Raw genomic sequence first — 21367 nt, forward strand, 5'->3', positions numbered from 1 at the left:
CAGCATGTCTGTCTTATACATACAGCCAAGTAGATGTATGGTGCTCATTTAATGGTTTCCTGTCTTGACTTCTTTCTCCTCTGAGAAACCAACCCATCAACACCTTTCCAGAGCTGACAGAATTGCCATGGTTGTGATCAACTGTCTAGATACCTTCTGTCATAAAATCGAACATTTTATGGAAGTAGTATCAAAATAAAACATTATGTTCCTTCCAAATGCAACAGACAGGTAATTTGCATTTAATAGTAATACTTGCTTCTGCAGTTACCATGCTAGAGACTTCAGACTTGTTATGATTCAGAAAACTGGGGTTAGATGTAAATTCTAGTGCCTGCATGTCACAGAGGATCATGTTCGTACTTGTAAGCTGGCTAGCAAAGGTAGTCAACAATGAAAATTCAGAAATTAAACATATTCCTGTCTATTATTGTTTGATGAATCCAAGCAAGGCAGCTGCTGAAAAGCCCTTTCTTTAAATTTAGTTACAACTACCATTGCTCTTCCTGCACCGCTGACAGTTCAGAGAGCCTGTATATGAAAGGAATACATAGGGAAAAAAAATAATCTTGTGTCTCACAATTCCATTAAAAGGATCTATACTATTCCTTTCTCCACTCTCAGTTTAAGTTCTACTGAAGCAGCAGTAGTTTTAACCAGTTATTTTTCCTTTATTATTTTCACTGCTAAAAATAAATTGTTACTGAAATATACCATTATATTCTAGAGAGCAGGACACATGAAGCAAACCATAATAAAAAAAAATAAAAATACTTTCACACCAAACAGAAGAACAATTGGAGGCAGAAAGATCACAGGAAGGGATAGGTGCAGCTTTAGAGGAAGAAATTAATTGCTTACATAACCAGTTTCACATATTCTTCTCACCTAAAACACACACTTTATTGAATGGACCTCACTAGATTACATGAACATCATCTGAATTAGAAAAACCCTTGAGCAGGTCAAATCATTATTTTATCCTCAGTAGTGATCATTTAGTTCTAGTCTAAATTCTTCCACTATGAGGTTTGAGGAGAGCTGTTTTGATTCTTTGTATTTTCATTTCCCAATCTGTCCTTTAGGGATAACAAAGCAAATCTGACCATACAGAAGGACCGAGAGAATTTTGTTCTCTCTCACAGCTTTTTTACAGCAGGGAAATTACATATTTCTCAAATAATATCAAAAGTGTTACTCTTAGCAGGCTTTTATAATTTAACAACTTCAATATCTTAAAGCCAGGAAGTCTGCTAGCCATTACCTTCCCATAGTGTAATCCTAAAAGGTGACAGACACACACACAAAGCCTTTCTTTATATTAGACACACATACATGTGTGTAAGAGAACATCCAGGGATATACAAGTAGTATGGTCAGAAAAAGACAAATATAATGAAAATTAAAAAGCTATTTATGGATTCACACTTCTGGACTTTCTGATTTCTGTTTGGATTTTCAAACTATTTAATAGCAGTCTTTACTATTACAGAAATGATAGTAAGTCTCAGATGTATCACTAATGGGAAAGTAAATAACTAGAAAGACATACCCACACTTCTTGCTTATAAAGGACAAAATCCGGACAGTACTCAGCAAGAGAAAGGAAGTAGGACAGAAACAGAGGAGGTCCCAGCAGCAGTAGCACACACGGTCTTTGAAATAGTAATGTCAAGCTTAAAAAAAATAAATATTCCATTATTCCTGGCACCTGCTGAGAAAACATTATTCCCCCACCTTGGACTGCATGTATGTAATAGTAGAGCTGCACTTAACTCACTGGAAACTGCTGTTTATCTGGTCAAAGATGAATGATTATCAATAGATTTTGTAATTTACCGCTATATGCATATGTATTAAAACAAACTCTTGCTGAAGAAAAATATTTGATCCTTATTAAATCTAATTTTAAAATAGCTTCAAAACACATTTTCATGCTAATATACCAAATAGCACATATGAACTTAATAGGTTTTCAAATCTGCTTGTCACATGCTTACAAACACACGCACATATTTTTGTCATGCTTTCTGCACGTACACTTGTGCAGTGTCAATAGCATCTGTGTTTGTATCTAGCCATTAACTTAATAGCATAAATATGTGTGCAATATGCTTGATTAAGCATCGGGTATTCTCGTGTACCTCAAATACATAAATTAGAACAAAGGACTGAGGTTGGTCTCCTTGGCAAACTGTTTTTTGTTCCTACAGTCAGCTGCCTGAAAAAGTCCATGCCATAACCTCAGCAAACTGCTCCCAAGTAGGAATTCAGTTTCTACCTGTTTTGCCCCAAGAATAACCTATGCCAAAACTATTTGGATGGTGTGAAACCTTCTTCTGATCCCCCTGAAGTAATTCAGCAACAAGTTTATGCTATTTTTTGTATTGCACACTCATTTTCATCTTCTCTCCTCCCGTTGTATTTTAGATAGCAGTCAGCACCTGTCTCAAATCCTCTGCACAAATATGCATGTGGGTGTTATTTTACATGCTACACACAGATGTTGAAGAGGCAATGTTTTAATGAGTTATGTGTAAACTCCATTTCAAAGTGACACTTGACTTTAGGACTCTATTGCTAAATATTTCACGCTTTCCCTTATCCCTTCTCAGCTCAAGACCCCAAGACTGAAAGGCTTCGGAAAAAAAATCCGAAGTAGCTTTCAGGCAAGCTCACACTCCTCTGGTTCTCCCATACGAGACAGGTAATAGGTAAAGCGCCAAGCACTGAGCATTTTCCAAGCCACATTACATATATTACCCTGTATAAGCCAAAGCACCCTGTACAAAAGCTCCGCTGAAGTATAGCTCCCCTTAGGCAACTTCGCTTCTCGGAAGCCGAAGACCAGGGAGTTCAAAACCAAGGTGCTCTATTCAGAGCCTGAGGCAAAGGAGGCTACATACACTGAGCAAATAAACTGCAGTCAAATCCCAAAGGAAGTCTTTGCCTGGTTAATAGTTAATGCATAGGGCAAGTCCTCAATAGCCAGGAGCTACCTGTGAGAAAAGCAGCATGCAGTTATAAGATGACAGACACCTGAGAGCTGAACTTCAACACCTACTGAAATAGCAAGAACTATTTCCATTTAAAATAATTACTCTAAATTACATATTTAGACATTACAGTCATCAGATCCTAGCACAGGTGTTCTTGTGGGAGCAAAAGGTGGCTAGAATAATTGTTCAGATATATCTGCAATCACAATTCTGCTGCCTCTAAACAGTAAGACTCAGTTGGCTGGTTCATGCCAACCGGCTTGAATACCATCACGTTAAGAGCTGTACCAGCATGCACAGTGACAGCATGCATGCATGGCATGGAGCGCAATAAACATTTTTCATCTCTAAAGCACATTTTCTAAAGAGCTCAGGATGATTTTTAAGTGTTAAATAACACACAGCCTGTACAGGACGTTATTTTTCCCCCCTCTTCCCTATACTTCAGGAAGATTAACGGTGTGTCCATAACTGAGATTTTATTTTTTTGTTTCTCTCATCAGTTCAATTGAATCTAGAATAATAAAGGGTTTTTAAAAGAGAAGGAAGGAAAAACGTTGGCCGTTTTCCCAATGCAAGGAAAGGCTGTCTGTAAGCAGTAAAGGTCACCATGAATACAAAATATGTTAACACTGGAGGATCTAAAGGGTACTTGATAGATCTCAGTTTTCAGAACACCATCATGAAATAGGCAAATAAGCCTCTTTGTTGATTGATCAAATACTAAAATAGCATATAGTCTTCAGGACTTGTTAAGTGTGTTAACACTTTCTAAGCATTATTTGTATATCAACAACCAGATAAGCAATTTACAGTTAACAAAAACAGCTAACAGTGGTCCATCTTGATTAAGCTTGGACAGTGGTTGATTGGAAAGCCTAAACAGTCTGGTGGCTTTCTAAAGGTTACACCAGTAAATCAGCCACAATTAAGAGTACATAACCTGCAACCCCATTTTTCAATTTTCTTGCTTTATCTTAAAAAAAACACTATTTCACTAAGGAGTGAAAGACTTTGTAGAGCAGTGAGGATGACTGGAATAGTTAAAATTCTCTACAAATCTTTCAGACTAAATCCCAAAGGTCGAACTTCCCAATTTAAAAATTTTACACTCCATTCATATTGATTTTTGTCAGTATCTTAATAGCAATCATCTTAATCACATAGATTAAAAAGCACCAGAAGATACTGTAACAATAGTCAGAACTACAACAAGATAATGAAAAGTTAAACAGAAAAACACTGAAAATGAAAACCTCAAAAGAAAACTGCTTTAGGAATCACACATTATTTAACTGCAGACTTCGTTAAAACCATTTTGCAAAATCATTTATACATGCAAATTGAAAAACAAAAGCAAGATAGTATAGTTGTTTAGAGACACCCTTGTCCTTGGGTGTAAGATACCTTCTAACTATGGATGAACCTGAACACTGCTACTATGTATGACTCTGAAGCTTCAAAAGAGGTGAAAACCCCACTGAACCCAAAGGCACAGAATGAGAAACTTTCTCCTTTCCAAAACATTTGTATATGCTGCAGTCATTACGGAGGTGACAGCAGCTCACAAAAACATCACTAAATTGTTTTTCAACTAGCTGATAACAGCGTATTTCCTTCAGCATAGATCTTCGGGTGAGCTGCAAAAATCTGGCTGAGTTTGGTAAATGCCCAAGCAGTTTGTCTGAAGAAAAACTCCTGCTGACACCACCGGGGAGTTGCATAAACAAGGTAGCTAATTTAAAGCTAGTTTAGGTACATTTAATTAAGCGGCATTTACTGAAACACTGATGTGACCTAATTAGAAGGGGAAAGTTTCACAGAAATTAAATACCATGCCCACGGTATAGCTGCAGCATGCAGGCAGCACATTTAGAGGTGAAGCCACTTGCCAAGCTTTTTTAAATACCTGAAGCCCTCCTTTCTGGCCCCAGATAATCACTTTTTGCAAGAAAGGTCATTGCATGTGCTGGGCTGTCTCAGATTGCCCCTTCTGATCATATTTTGTGTTGCTGACTCCCTCAGATTCCTGCATACACTTAAGATTTAGTAGCTGAGGACCCGCTTCTAAATCTTCCAGTCCTGTATAATTACATGTGGTTTCAGAAGTGGCAGAATTGTCAATATATGAGCATATATTATCAGTACTCATACTGATGTTATTCTTATATACCCACACATAAGAGAACCGTACCGCCTCTATGCCCCATTTTGCAGTCTCACACACAGGAGCCTGCTTCGGGATTCTGGTCATGCTGAAATACAGTCGCTACTAAAGAAAACACAACAGTTTTTGAAAGGGTGAATGGGGGAACTCTTGGATATATGTACTCCATTAATTGACTGCAAAGGATTAAACTGACTTTATAAAATACTACAACTGAAGTTGAGGGTTTTTTTTCGTTTTTGCATAGGTTTATCCAGTTCATCAGAAACACTTCCCAGCACAAATTCTGATGGCAGGTTAATTAGGAAATGTTTCTAGACTCCCATTAGAATTTCTCATCAAAACCAGCGAGTGTCTCTCAAATGGTTTAGCATGTGGGAGTCCTGTTCAAGCTCCTGTTCTGAGTCACACAGAATAAGTGGAATCTGGGTTTCCTTCTTCCCAAATGCAGAATACTAATTGCTCACAGACTGTGGTGTCTCACAAAAATATTTTGGAAGGGTTTGGTTTACCTTAGTGGAAAACAAGGGGGTTGGGGATGGAATTAAAATGCTGCAAAGTTTTGCAGAAAGTTGCTTCCTTTTAAGTTTTGTTTTAAACCTGATATTTGTTCTGCTAAAGCCATCATGTCTAACAAATAGGCATTTGGCCCCAGATTTAAAAAGAAGAGCAAGACAGAAAGGGGGGAAATCTGTTAGCTGCTACTTTGCAGCCGAGACAGATAAAATCAGATAAAAACACCTTGGAAAAGATGTTACAATAAGATAGGGCTGAAGGTTCACAACCAACTTCTTTAAGAGAGTTAAAAAAAAAAAAAGAAAAAGAAAAAATTGTCTAAGTCTTAAAATCCGCTACTGCTTTTCCGTCAGAAGAGACATAGCTAACAGCAGCAAGAAATGCATTATAGCACTGCTGGGTTTTGAGGGAAGTAGTAAAATAACATCTGATTTATTAAACAAAAAGAGATTAATTTAGCTGCATGAATAGACAGGAGGAGGAGAATTCCAGTTCTGCCTAGTTCACATCAATACTAGGCACATCTGAAATTTAAGAGAGAATTCCAAACAAGGTAGATTAAAACTGCTTCTTCTAGAGAGAAGTAATTTTGTGAGAGACTCCTGGTTGTTTAATGTCAAGGAGAAAGACTTGAAGATGTGATCAAAATGCACACTCAGGAAAAAAGTCCAGTAATGAACCTGGTATGCATAACTTTTCATATTGCATTGTGTTTTATGCAAAACTCTTCCAAAAAAACAAATCTCATGAAAATGTGTAGTTCTTTTCAGACTTTTTGGAACACACCATAATTTTGAAATTACAAGCAGTCTTCATCAGAACTTTAGATCACATCTAAGGCAGCATTGCTAATCATCTGGGAAGTAGTTGCCTTAAAACAAATCACTCTGAGTTCTCTCACAAACTTTCTGTATGAAGAAAGTGTACAATGTTGTGCCATTTTCAATAAAATTATTCCTAATTTGCAAGGGAAAAAGCAATCCATATTCTCAGCAAGCTGTATTGAGCTGGATGCAGAAAGTAGAGGCCGTATGCCAGAACTGGGGATGGAAAAGCGATCGCTCCATGCAGTGGTCTGGGCTTCCCAGCAAGTGCATTTTACAGCTCGCCAGAAGTCCACAGCCACCCACCTGTGCTAGTGCTGTGCTAGGTGCTAGTGCTCATGGCATAATTCTGCTCATATACAGTGTGGTGTGCATGCGTAGGCAAAGCTCCCACCACACCTCCCTACTCAAATAGAAGTGAGACTGGGTCCTACTGAAAGCATAACTAAAATTAATTTTACTGAAAGAAACTTAGAGATATTTTTTTCTTTCCATTTTAGATGCTTATTCTGAGAAGCTGTTCCAGAAAGCCTTTACGGCACATACTAGATGCTCATTTTTTAAAGTAACTGGAATGATGTTTGACCTTCTGCTTGAAACCCATATGGGTTAACCTTGCTTATCTTCTCTGGTCCACTAGGTACAGTCACACTTATAATACATGAACGCCCAGTGTTACATTTAAAAGATCAATAGTTTCAAGAAGTTAAAAATTAGGCAACTTGTGATGGGGTATCACTCCCTTTCCTTCTCAGGAAAAGGGAAATCAAAGGATGATTGTTGAAAACTCTGGGTTTATCTCCTTTACTTTCACCAATTCTCTTTAAGCTTACCACCTGCGAAGATTTAATTCTTTTACTCTATTCATCGGAGTAACTCCCACGGCAAAACTGATGCAGAGAATTTACACGTGCAGAGAGAGACTGAAAGAACCAGAAGCCCATTACTGATGAAGAGCATATTGCAGATAAATGATCAGAAAAAAAGTGCAGGTAACAAACAAGCATGAGGTCAAATCTATCACTTGTATAAGCCTCCAAAGTAGGTTAATTATCACATGGATTACTTTGGTTCTGTTGCATTTTTAAGTCTTCAAATTCCAACAGACTATTAAGTGCTCAACCAATATTAATAGCAAGAATTTTTACATTTCCTGAGAAATAGAAAAACAAAAAGTTATAAAAAAAAATTGAACAGAAAAATGCATACTTACGTTACTTCACACAGCACCACTCCCATACACCTTTCCTGAAAATATTTTATTACAAATTCCCTTAACAGCTTCTAGTCTATAATGGCCAAGACTTTAAGAAAGAGTTCACTTGTGCACATGTGCACACTCACTCAGTCAGGTATCTTACCTTTAGGTAATAAACCATAAAATAACATAAAACAGCAAATGAATCCTGAAAATTATCAGCAAGTTGCTAGGAAGAAATGTGTAGAATTGAAATAACATTCGTAAAATTATCAAAAGAAACTGATTTGCTACATACATTTTATGAAAAGAGCAACTATACTCTGAGTAATTCACAGAATTGTTTGCTTGCTTCTTAAACTGTCTTTAGGTAGATATTTTTTTTTACACAATACAGATTCTATAATATTTCTCTCTCTCTGTATCCTTCCTTCAGAATGTGATTCTTAGCACAACTTACAAGACTTTATTCTACTTTTGCAATCTTCAGAAATGCACCTGCATGCTTGCACAAAGTGCTGCTGAAATCACCTTACTTACACAAAAGCCCAAAGTGATGATACCGCACAAATTCACATCATGGAGAGAGAAACAGAAGGAGATGACTTCACATAATACGGGTAAGACTTCTTTCTTGCAATTGGCTTTATGTGGCTGGATAGGAAACAATATAAATCACAGTAACACATAGAGGATAGACAGAGAAAGGGCTTCTATCAAAGCCTTGATGTTGGGTCCTCCAACTGAAGCTTACTGATAAGCTGTAATATTTAATATTACAGTAATTGTATCACTATAATGTATAACATTATACAAGTCAAAATTTTTCTTTGCAAAGGTTTAAAATTCTGCTGAATTAATAGTGAGCGGTAAGGTCTCAGCCCAGGAACCCAATTTATGTATACTTTTTAAAGATGTTATTCAAATTGTTCAGTTATTTCTGAATGACAAAACAAACATTTGAAAAATAGCGATGTGCAGTATCTGACATTAGGAGGCTGATCTCTTTCACTGAAATGATGTTTCCCAAGAGTATTTAAGAAGCGACATTTACCAAAACTCTTGCTTCAAGTTGATCTGATAAGTAATAAGTTATCATATGTTAATTTTTAATTTGAGATTAATTTCTGTATTAACTAATTCAAAATAAGTGTTTTGCAAACAAAGCATCTAATTAGTTTGGACCCTGCTACTATATACAGATGCCTGCACAAAGAACCTCGATCCATTTGCAGGTTCTGTGTAAGTATTAGGGTTTGCTCTCACCCACCCAGTCAGTACCAACTGGACATTTTTCTGTTTTGCCCCTCCTGAGTCTCATTTGACTTTGTAAGGAGATATGCACCATGGGGAATCAGAATGAATTTACAATATATACTTGCACATTGAATATTTGGGAAGAATTTTTATAAATATTTCGCTCTGTTTATTTCAGGTTTGGCTGTCACACAGATGACAGCAACATTCTAATCTGAATGAATACAAAACACCCATGCTCCTGGCTGGAACAAAGTGATTATAAAATTTGGATGAACCAGAAAAAGGGGCTCTGATCACATACCTTGCTCCTTTTTTCAATGGCCAATGTACACTTAGTGAAATGAAACACCACTCAAATTAATATTCCCCTGGATATTTCCTGGATATCACATCTTATACTATTAGAAAAGTGTTTCAGTCCATTACTCTGACTTTTTTGTTTTGATAACAACAACATTTGTTAATTAATTTTTACAATTCAAATTTTTGGGGCTGAAATAGGAAAGCTCCTCTAAGCGTTCTCTGGTTCTAAATGTTTGATATACTTTTCTTTTTGACTAGGAAGCTATTTTCAGTGCTTGCCAAATGCAAGCATTGCAGCATCCTGAGGCAGGCTGGCCTACCACCCCCCCAAAAAATAGCAATTGTCTTAAAAAATATATAAATTATAAGTGACAGTTGGTTTGCTCTTTTTCCATTTCTGGAGCGATGCACATGTGCATTTTCAAGGCTTCCTTTACAAGCTAGAAACCTAGAAAAGTTTATTTATGGTGAAAGTTAAGATTTTCACCCAAGACGACAGTTTGAGTTTTAAATCATATGTATGTGGTGAGATTTCTTAAAAAAAACCCCAACCACAAGTGTTGACAACTACCCACCCTCTAGACTTACTCAGCATGTCCCACTACAGTTCATGCTACCTATCATTTGTTGAAAATTTTTCAACCTTTTTCTCTTGTCAGCTTCCATCAAATTCTAATTCAGTATTTATTTCACCTCCGTACTATCTGAGCTTTCAAAAGAGTCGTGTTATCATTATGGCTTCTCCTTCACTTAAATATAACAAATTTTAAGATGTTCTGCTACTCAGAAAGAATCAGAATATAAATGAATTTTTCACAGTTACATCCCATGAAAGAAATAGGCCGAACAGCATGAGCGCTTCATCAGGCTTCGCAACCTGCTTGCCAGAAGCACGGTGTTTAACACACTCTTACATACCAAAAGTATGTGAAGACTGAAAACGCCAGACTTTCTTCTCGTAAGACTTGACAGACATATAACAGTCTTGGTAACAAAATACATAAAGGGTCTCTAAAGGTTGATGGTTTATTCCCAGGAAACTTGTAGGGATTCAAATATTTCCAATCTATATGATGCAAACACTGAGATGGCTTCTATCCCTTAACAAGAACTTGCAGACACAGTGCGTACAGCCTCTGAGGCTTAGGAGCTAGCTGTTTTCACTTCTATTTTTAATAGCTAAATTGCCAAAGGACCAAAAGAACTACACACCGGTAAGCCTAACTTTCATAAAGATGGATATATCCATTGTATGTAGATAAATACACACATCTCCACTGTCTCCTGAGATGCGTGCGTTTGAGTGAGTAGACTGAATAACTGCAAACTAAGCTTTTTATTTGCCTGCACATTTTATCTGTTACATACAAAGTTATAAATCAGTTGCATAGGACAAAGTGGAGTTAAGTGTATTCATTGCTTTCCTGAAAAAAATTTAAAAATCAGATTTGGACTGTCATATTTTAAAATATCTAAAAATAATCTGTATTTTGTAAAGTAGCAGAATTGAATTTAATTAAGAAAACAATATTTGAAGCCAATCTCATTACATTATACAACATTACAAACCAGAAAAATCAACAAAATTTCAGTTTCTCACAGATTCTAGAATAGCATAAATTCTTTTCTTAATGCTAAAAAAAAACAGCAGTGAAACTGAGTGAAATTTAGCTGTTGACTGAAGTCGTATCAGTAGAACAGTGAAAAATCAACAATAGGCTTATGAGTACACAAGCACATGGACAAAGTAGATACCTTTAGCAGGATGCATATTTTCAGTGGTTTTAAGAAGTTGTATCTTCCATTCATGCCACCGTAAAAATGTGCTTTATTTTCTTGCCATAAGGGAGTGTCCTTACAGTTTGGAGATAGTTAGGAAACAATTTATTTTTGTACCTATATCTTTTTTCCTTGCTTATGGGTTTACTCCTCATGCTAGTCACAATTCAAGTTTGTGTGAATAACAGAAAATGGCTGTCGTAAGCGTTCCCCACATGAACATTCACTCATAAATCAAGTTCTTGTCCCCTTTAAGCTGCTAGGGAACCTCCTATTTCCCCACACACACACTTTGGCTTATTAAGAAGGACACACTTAAGCAGAAGAAATACAAATATATTTTCAGACAGCTTTATTTTATATATACTTCCCATCTAGCGTACATGAAAAATCAAAAGGAATGCAATCATTGACTTGTTACTTCATTTATTAGGAATTTTGCTTGGAAGGGTTCAGATAGAAAGCACTTACTCTATAACAAGCATTAAAGAATTGAATATAGCACTGTAAAAGCTCAACAAATTTCCCTTTATAAAGAAAGGCTACATTGCCTACATTTTGTTCCATTCACTAATGTGCCAGTTCCTAGTTTTTTCCATGAATTATTAATGAATCATTGTGAACAGGCATGACAAAAAGGAAATTAAACATGTAAAATTAAGCCCTTTTTTCCCCCCTTAAGTGTAACAAGAATTTATCTATGAGAACTTAACACAGCTCATAAGGACATGAGGTTGGTAGCCAAAATAGCCTGGTTTTATTTGTTTGTATTTCCTGGATAGGTTTGCAAATGACTTGGTTCACAAATCTTGTAGTTTGCAGACCTGCTAAGTCATCTCATGAAAAGGAAAGAACAAGAAAACCCCTAAAAATCCATTACCTGTCCATTTTATCTTCCTGTCCATGAACCAAATAAAAAAAGGCTCCTGGCACCATGGCACCCAATGGGCAGAAGACATAGTTATGCAGAGCAGCAAAACACTGAAAATAACCTATGCAAGTAATACCTGCCAAAGGCTTACAAGTTTTAGTTTCCGCGGAGTTCACATAAAACAGGACACTGTCCAATTCTGTTTAGCAGACAATTCTGAGAAAAGTTATTTTGTAAAGAAGTGAAAATCATGGAAGTGCTGTCATTGAACTCTTGCACATATATATATATATATATGCATGTTGTGTATTTGTACAAATTAGGCCACCTTATCAGCCTGAAAAAAAAAGCCAAAAAAGAAGCAATTCTACAACACTGCCCACCGCACTGCTATTGAAGCCTGTCATACTTCAGACTAAAAGCTCTACAAAAATCTTCTTAGAGTTTACAATTTTAATTGTAATATTTGGGTAGAAGTTTTATAATAACAGTCTTACGTCTCAATGAAAAACATGATTAATAAAGTCATCTGCTCAGAAGTTAAAATTACTTATTTTTACACACTTTTTAAACAGAGGGGTTATAGGAAGACCTCAGCTAAACTTCCAGATGTACACTTTTGTACCTTTGAAGGGGGAACAAAACTAAATGTGCATATGATATGGATTTCACTGTAATTGCTCAAAGGTCAAATTTGAGCATTCTGAAATTTGTCATCTGGTGTCCGTAATTCAAAATCTGTATTGGAATGTGTGGCCCATCTCTAGATATTTTTTTTATAATATGCCTGACCTACTCACTTCAGTACTCAAAAGGAAAAGCTTTGCAAGTTCATCAGTCCCAGTTTTGTTAGTATCTTTCAACTGACCATTTGAAGAATAAGCACAAAATGCATTACAGTATATATGGAATGAACTCACTGTAAGGCGGTATACAGCTTACTGAATCTCTGTCCACCATGAGCTTGTTTTATGAAAAAACATAAAAGTTCACTTCACTCTAAGGAGGCCTGAAAACACTCCGGGCTGTAGCAGATCTTTGCTTTTGTTCATAACTCTAAGCTAAAAAACCCATCTGTTTGGTCTCATCTTTGAACCGAATTCATGGTGATCTTACCTTTTTGTTACTGTGCATTTTGCATCAATAACGTAGCAACAATTCTACAAGTTTTGTGCTACATTGCTTCTATTCTACCTATACTTTTAAGCTAAATACTATTATTCTTCAAACTATTACAGGTATACAATCAAAAATACTTCCCCTCAAATCCACAGGCAACCATCTGGCAGTGTTAGGTTAACAGCTGGACTCAATCTTAAAAAGGTCTTTTCCAATCTGAATGATTCTATGATTCCTTCTACAGATCAATGGCAACAGCACCTTGTTCAAACTTTGATACCGTGTATTCTTTGTGAGCATGAATACTCCTAACAGCTTTGCACCAGAGACCCCTATAGGGCCAGCTTTACCCATCTGCAAACTGTATTACATATTTTTCAATAGAAGTTTTATGCTAAAAATATACAAATAGGAGCCTGAACTACTGATATCTTGTGACAGGTTGAAAGGAGAAAACATAAAACTTTTTTTTTTTTCGGTGGATGCATTTTGACCTAAATAATTTCCCTACCTTTCTAGCCCTATACACATCTATGGATACAGAGCAACATACAAAATAGAAGTACCAGAAGTATCATACTCATACGCAGGTATCAGAAAGGATCAGAGGCCCCAGAGGCTGAACGGAGGACGAGCAGAAGGCATGCCTACCACAGAGCATACGACTCTGCTTAAAACCCTCCTGAAACATAACCTCCACAAATTACCAGAACTGATCCCACAGCGTTAGCAAGGGGCTGTGAAACCCTTTAATCTACAGAGAATTTTTAAATAAAAAGCCTGTGGCAGCCACCAAAGCTCTTCAGTGTAAGGATGGTGCCTTTGTCCAGTACAGTCAGGGTGTACGTCGTGGGGGAAACTTGCTCAGTGGATTTTTGCTTTAATACGTACTCAAATGTGACCTACCAGTATCGGCAGACTTCTCCAAATTCCAGCCTCAGACGAGGCCTTCTCTGCATGTAAATTTTGCTGCCCTTTTGATCTACTAAGAAGTACATCCCGCTCCCCCCAAATCAACATGACTCTTTGAAGATTTGTGCGTACCAAGGCTGCTTTGCTTTCTGCCCAAGTAGGGCCAACACGAGTAAATATATAAAGGTAAAAATTACTTTGTTTAATGCTGTGTCTAGCAGAGACAAGCATGAAGGCAGAGACACAAAAGGAAGGACCCTGCCCTGCCTCTCCTCACCTGCTGCCCTCCACATCCAGCCCGCTGGCGATGCCGTTTGCTGCACACCAGCCGCCCTCTTATGAGCGACACAGCTCTCATTTTACCTAACCAAATTAAACACTTCTCTTGTGCAGATTACTGCAAGTGACTACATTTTCAGTATTTTATTAAATGTTTCCTTTAAAATCATGAGGCAAGCTGCCCAGGTGAGGGCCAAGAGCCTTCTTTAACGGCAAGTCTGCAGTTCAGCTGTGGCAGTTGTTCCAGCAGGAGGTGAGGCCGCAGCGACAGCAATGGCTGTCCTTGCCTCCTTCCCCCGGCCCGCCAGAGGGTCTCTGTGGCATGGTGGTTGGACACAAGCCCCACCGCCGTGGTCAGTGGCACCCACGATTCCAGCCATGATGAGGAGGACTGGTGCTTCCGAGCGCCTCATGCCCTCCTGCTACCAAAACGGTGACGAGCCCACCACAGCAACATCATGCCCTTTCCTCAGAAGGGCCTGAAAACAACTCCTTGGTAGAACAGAAGCCTGCCTTACCTGCGGCTGGGATCTGCGCTGGCAGGACGGCCAAGAGCACGATCCTCCTCCACTCCATGTCGCCAGGCTGGGGAGCGGGGGGCAGAGGCAGCACCCCGGCAGGCTGTGCTCCCGCCGCAGGAAGCGCGCCCCGCCACCCCCTTCCGAGTCCACCTGCCGGCAGCGGCACCGAGCACGCGCCTTCCTCTGCCGCCCAGCCTCTGAGGGCTGGGGTTTGCCTTCTTGGTATTGATGTTTGGGGTTTCCTTCTGTGTTTTTGTTTTTTTTTTTTTTTCTTTTTTTCCTCTCTTTGCAAGGCTTTTTTTTTTTTCTTTCTCCTCTCCTTCCAGTTTGTCTGGTGGGTCCTAGGTCATCCCAGTCACAGCAGCTGCAGATCTCGACAGGAGGCCCAGAAAGCCTGTCTGCTGTCAAATTTGGCCTCACATCAAAAGGGATACTATAGAACAGTGCTGTACAGCATAAGCAGAGGTTTAAAATCCTAAGTTATAGTCACTCTTGAACAAGTAGCTGGCTAAACTGGTAAAGATATAAAGTCCATTTCCAAATCTAACTGAAATACAGCATACCACGAGCAACTGAACATGGCTGCCCTCTGAGTGTACAGGGTGGCGAGAGCTGGATTCTGCCCATCCCTGCAGACGGCATCCACAGGACATTATCAGCACAACTGGCCCTGCCTGGCTCATTTCAGTTGTACCTGTCTGTGAAACAGATGCCTTTTGACATGAACACGCTGCATCTTTGTATTTTGAAAGGATGCTGGTGCGTGCAGAGCTCTGGAGCCATTTTGTCCTCCAAGGCTCCACAGCCTGTAAGGAGGGGAGCCTGTGTCATCTCTGTGGGAGAGCACTGTGTGCATCTCCTCCTCACTCAGCTTGAAACAGAAAGCCTGGCAGCCCCTGGCTATGCACACCACTCCTACCCACTGAGCTGGCCCTGGGATTCAACCTTCTTGCTGCTTGAAGCTGTCCTCTGGCGACAGATCCCAAGGCAGAGCAGCACACCCCAAGAGAGAGATCAGTGGTTTGAAGATGGCTGCCGTCTGGGAGCTAGCAGGGCTTTTCAGCCCCACATTATAAGTTTTCAGCTGTTAACACTGTTCTCTGAGCAATACAAAATCAAGCGGGTCTGCCCGGCAGCCACACAGGTGAAGCCTGGTTTCCCACAGGTCCAGGTTCTTCATCCAGCACATGGATGTTGCCCCTGCCACCCCTTGGCTGTCCCATGCCTGCCTCTATGTGGCCAGGTGGCTGGGGTTCCTTTAGGGTAATAGAGGGGAGAAGAAACCCAGTATAATGAAATATAAGTACACAAGGTGATTTCTGAAGTTTTAGAAAAATCTTCCTGAGAAAGAGGTATTAGACAGAAATAATTTCTCCAGCAAAGTGTTAGTGCATTTATATGAAATCATACCTCTTGACACAGCAATGTCGACTCACACTATTGTCTCATTTCAAATGTGAACAAGTAAGTTTTCACTTTTAGCAACAGAAATAAAAAGTACATTTTAGACAACTGAATTAGAAAATCTTGAAAACATTACTTAGATGCACCTTAAAGCCTAAAGCTCATTGCTGCCGCTCCCCTCCCTCCCTCACCAAAATACAACTGGCTTAACAGAAGATTGCCGATTTGTTCACAATAGTAAAACTACTAATATACTTCAGGATCAGAGCTTAGGCTGGAAGGAAGCACAGGTATCTCAGGGTTTTTTTTTCCCCCCGTTTGTAATTCTTAGAAAAGAAAGAGAAAGAAGAATGTGCGCCCCAGCAGGTACAGGAACAGGACTGGTGATAACCATTTCCCAATAGTAAGAGGACAACTGGCAGGGTGAGAGTTATTTTGCACATATGAGGTAGGATTTATAGTCTTTTGAAAGCAAAGTAAATTGAAGTTCTTGGAAGAAGGAGACCAAGAAATTCATCACCTTGCTGTCTGGAGTAATGAAGACTAATACATAGATAAAATAGTATTATCCTTTTATTTAATATTATATATTCTGCCAGTCAATACCAAAATTATTAGGCACTAGTATTACTCCAATACCCAAAACCTAGTGCCACATGCCATTTGGTGATACCTAGACAGCGCTGCTGAGCTGCTGCTCTCTTGGCTTTGGGGAGGGTTTCCTTTGTGGCTCTTCTACTCCAAAAGCTGCAAGGGGAGACTGGAGATGGGCTCTGACTCACCACCAGGCAGAAGGCAAAGCACAGGCCACGAGAGCTGCCATGCATTGAACCTGAACGAGGAGTCATTAGTCCCAGAAACGGCTGCGCTTGGGTGCATGGTCTATATTCCAATGTGAGCCAGATAAAGCCCTTTCTGTCTCCTTCCCCCCTTCTGTGTAACAGAAGGCTGGCTGAAATAAGGAATTAGTGAGAGGAAAAAGACTCCTGCTCCCGCTGCAGGCTGCCTAAATCTCACTGATGCCTTTTCCAAAAGCTAAAATAATATCGTACTGATTATTGATACTTTTGGGTAGCAGTATTTTCAGAGGAGCAAGTGGCATTGCTCATTACTATTCTGCTGACCCCTGTCTCCTCCTGTTATTGATCATAGCTTCTCCCTCCGGCAGAAAGCTAGCAAATTATCACTTTGAATAAAGAGTTGAGGCCAAAGGTAAGGAAATGAAATGAAGAGCTGTATAAGAACGGGAGATTAATGGCAACAGTAGGCACACCAGGAGAACAGCAGTTGGGCCAGTGTATTTTGATGTCTAGAGAGGGAAAGGTCAGAGAAACAGAGTATATGAACTTCAGTTAGCAGTGTGGGTAGACTCAAAATAAGGCTTTGCATATAGCACCCCTAGAAATTGTCTCCTCCCCATCCCTCAGCATTTGAAAAAAGGCAAGCTTATGATTATAATCTAAATACGATGAAAGTATACCAAAGAACAATCATGCTTGTATTATGGGTTATTTTCAGAACATGCACAGCATGGGACATGCAAATCACATGCAGTCAAGGAGAATAGAAAAAGATGAAGTGGTCTCCTCTCTAGGAAAAAGCTTTTCTGTGTTCGTACAGGTGGCAATTACACAACGAGGAATTATTTGCTCAGTGTCACCTTCTTTTCAGTCTATCTGGTCTTTGCATCTCTAGGAACTACATAGCACAGTAAAAACTTCAGCACCTCCTGCCCATATTGTGCATTAGGCACTCTCATATGTGCACTGGATTTTCCAACAGTTCAAACCATACTGATGCTTCAGTTTACTCACTTCAGTCAGATTGCAAGAACTTTGTTAACACAGGAGTAGAAATGAATGGCAACACTAGTTCAGCTGAACCAGTGGCTATTTTTCTCAATACAGACAAGGCCACAGTGGAGGCATAAAACCCTCCCTGCTGGGTTAATAAAAGCTCTCTGCTAAACCTGACTCTTTATCTAAACATACGGGTGGAGGGAAGTGCATTTCAAGAATTACCTACATGGGAAAGACTGCAAGATTTGATCTATGGTTCCTGAAACAGAATGGGTCAGGGAATTGAAGTGGTCCCCAAGTACAACTCAGTTGTGTTTAACGCTGGTTAAGGTGCAGCTCATTATCTGTAAGGGTAATATCTTTCAAAAAACAGACAAGGTATGCATTCAGTTGGTTCTGGGCATCAATATACCATTCTTTCTCCGGACACAAGAAATTCTGGAACAGCTCTAATGCAAGGGGCTGATTCATCCCCAGAAGCATCCCCTTTTCATGCTTACTGGTTATGCTTTGGCTGTACTATGAAAAAAAAAACACCAACACCCAAAAACATAGCATCAGGGTTTGCAGTTTTAACAGGAAATAAATGAAAACAAAAAAACAAACCCGCACCACAGACAAGCTGAGGATTAAAAAAAAAATAACTACACACTGCCCTCTGGCTCATGTATTGCTACCGCAGAGAGCTTTCCTGTAATCATCACGGCAGACTGCTGGGACTGAGAGTAGGTCACTTATCAAAAGTTCTCCTAAGCCTATTTTATACAGTTAGTACTTGCAGGCAAAATGAATTCCTACATCACCTCATGGAGGAGCTGGCCAACGTTAGTGATGGGAGAATCCAGACAGACTGCAGAGTCTAGCCCCTGATCCAGCAGGGAGTGACAGCTGTAGTGCCAGAACTAACTCTACAAGTATTAAAATCATTTTTGGAGACGCTCACACAAAGATAATGGGTGTTAAATAAGCAACAATTTTCTCTGGTGAGAAAACTGTAGCCTCCAGCAATGCATGCCATTCATGCATTCGACTAATACACTGAATAGAGAAAGTCTGCTGTTTACAGTGTGTAAGCCCAGTTTTTCTTGACAAAATGTTGCAAACTGACAGTCCTACATTGCTTCATCGCATTTCAATGTACTGTAGTGCCTTACAGCGAAGCCTCTGCTTTGCTGTAATTGGGTTCAACTGTGCTAATCCCCTTGGAATGCAGCAATTAATACTTATTTAGTGGTAATTGCTGCATTCCAAGAGGATTAGTCCCTGCCCTGCACTTTTGCCAGCATTGCAAATGGAGAGCTGGAAAGAAGACAGTGTCTAACTACAGGTCTTGCTTTGCAGCTCCCAACAGGGAGACAAGAGAAGCTGGTCTTGCTATAACTGCTCCCCTCTGTGTATGAAAATACTACATTTCCAAGAAAAAAGCACTTGACTGTCACTACTCCTTGCAGCTGCATTGTGCAAATAGAAATCCTGCCACATCCAACAAGAAAAACCAACAAATCCCAGGCACCTATACAATACTATAAAGACAGACACTGCCCTGTATGTTTCCTCTGGGAGATGATAAACAAGCCCTGATGCAGTGTAAGAAGGAATTCCTATTCATTATTTTGGGGGTTTTGTGACTAGCAGTTCCCCGTTCCCACTACAGTCTTAAAATTTTCAGTGCAACATGGGTTTTGGAAACCTATAAAGGAGATATTAGTAGAAAGTTAAAATGCACCCTCTCTGAATACTCAGTTTTGAGACTACCGAATCTGTAATGTTGAATTCTTTCCTACCCAGTGAAGCCTTTATGATCTGCTCTGGATTTTTATTTCTTTTTTTATGCACTGGAGAGACAACCACTTACATCGTATGTTAAGAAGGAAGCACAAAGCTTCTTTTCCTTTAGGCTGGTCATGTTACTCTCTCTCACATTATTAATATTTTCACCTGTTAATTGCAGGTGAGCCTCCCTGATTACATACAGTATGTGTAGAAAAATCTGGGACTTTACCTCTAAGCACACATTCTGGAAATGCTATTTTTAACTATAGAGTACCTTCAGAATCTTCCTGCATGGCTGTACAGACTATAATGGATCAGTAAGGTTATGTCTTTCATGAATATAAAAGTATTGTGAAGCCAGATTGTAAGACCTATGACAAGTATCTTCATTTCCTTTTATTTTCTTCCCCTCTTCACCCTTAAAACATACCTCTTCTGCATTTTTCAAATGCTTATCTGGGGGGAAATTAACCAAATTCATTTAAGCACTTAAAAAAAAAATTCTAATTCATGCTTAATTAGACAACTGTTTTCGGCTAAATGACAACAGGAAAGAACTCCTTATAATTATATACTGCAGGTTTTGTGCCATTATTTCTGTATTTCTTATCTCTAAGCAGTTGCTTCATTTCAGTCTAGAAAGAGTTACTTCTAATAGGTTATATTAGCATAAAGCAGCATAGAAATACAAAGTATCTTCAATGTTTTCACATAAATATACACATTTACATATGCAATTACATACATACTACCTAATACTTCTTGGAAGTCTCTCTTCTGTTTAAACTACAGAAATTATATGCAAAAGTAAGCCAAACAGCTGCAGAAATCGGAAGCAAAGAGTAACGGGGAACCGTTAAGGCTTTTTTATCTAGGATATGAAGAGCTAGAGAGAAAGACGATTCAGAACAATCACTGCAGCTATCAAGTTCTTTGATTAAAAGGAAAACATGCACTAAATAATACAAAATTTCATCACTTCGGATACTGACTGCATACTTGGTCTCAGTCAGCCAGAAGACTCCAGGCAGCTTTGCAACCAGCACAATTAATGAAGCTCAAATTCTCAAAAACCAATACTTCTGTACCTTTAATATACGTGAACTGGGTTTTGTTTCCTCTCCTGACCTTTCAATTGTCATGACATATATAGGCATTTGCGGCTTCAAGGTCAGACTACCTGTTTCAAATCAAAATTCAACACAGTTAAAAAAAAAAATCTGGCAGAAGTGTCCAGACAACACGTTACCTAAGCCTTGTTTCCATAGAAGACCATGCTGCAAAGAACATTAACCACTACACTCAGAACAAATGAGTCTTACACTCTAATCTTATTACACTGTAATATTCAACACAGAAACTCTGAGGAAGCCTCTAGATAGAAAAGTTCTGAAGTCAAAAAGCCAAGGAAGCAACTCCAAGAGTTTTGCACAAGAAGCTCATGGCCTGAGCCTCCCAGCAGAGAGAATACAATTGTTGGGGAGCCCCAAGGGCCCAGTGCTCCGCAGGGCAGTGGCCTCGCCACCAAGACACAGTCTCACAGTACCTGGATGAGAAAAGCAGGGTGGGTGGCAGCAACCAGGGTCAACCACTGAGGCAGGTTTGAGGTCAGGTGAGTGGGACTAGGCAAGCAGCAAGGGCTT

The 21367-nt window shown here is 39.2% G+C and overlaps 1 protein-coding gene across 2 annotated transcripts in view; it reads right to left on the minus strand.

The window, feature by feature from the left end:
* The window catches only part of CD247 (CD247 molecule), a 59087-nt gene extending 42641 nt beyond the window's left edge, over positions 1–16446 (minus strand). Inside the window, exon 1 of one of the 2 annotated variants that reach the window (XM_037378057.1) lies at positions 14746–16446. In XM_037378057.1, coding sequence (XP_037233954.1) covers positions 14746–14803 — 58 coding nt within the window. In that variant the 5' untranslated portion in view covers positions 14804–16446. The remainder of the gene's footprint in view (positions 1–14745) is intronic. The other variant, XM_037378058.1, reaches the window with a different exon arrangement.
* Positions 16447–21367: the final 4921 nt, after the last annotated feature.

Source organism: Falco rusticolus, chromosome 2 (genome assembly GCF_015220075.1).
Source record: "Falco rusticolus isolate bFalRus1 chromosome 2, bFalRus1.pri, whole genome shotgun sequence".
In the NCBI taxonomy this organism is placed as follows: domain Eukaryota; kingdom Metazoa; phylum Chordata; class Aves; order Falconiformes; family Falconidae; genus Falco; species Falco rusticolus.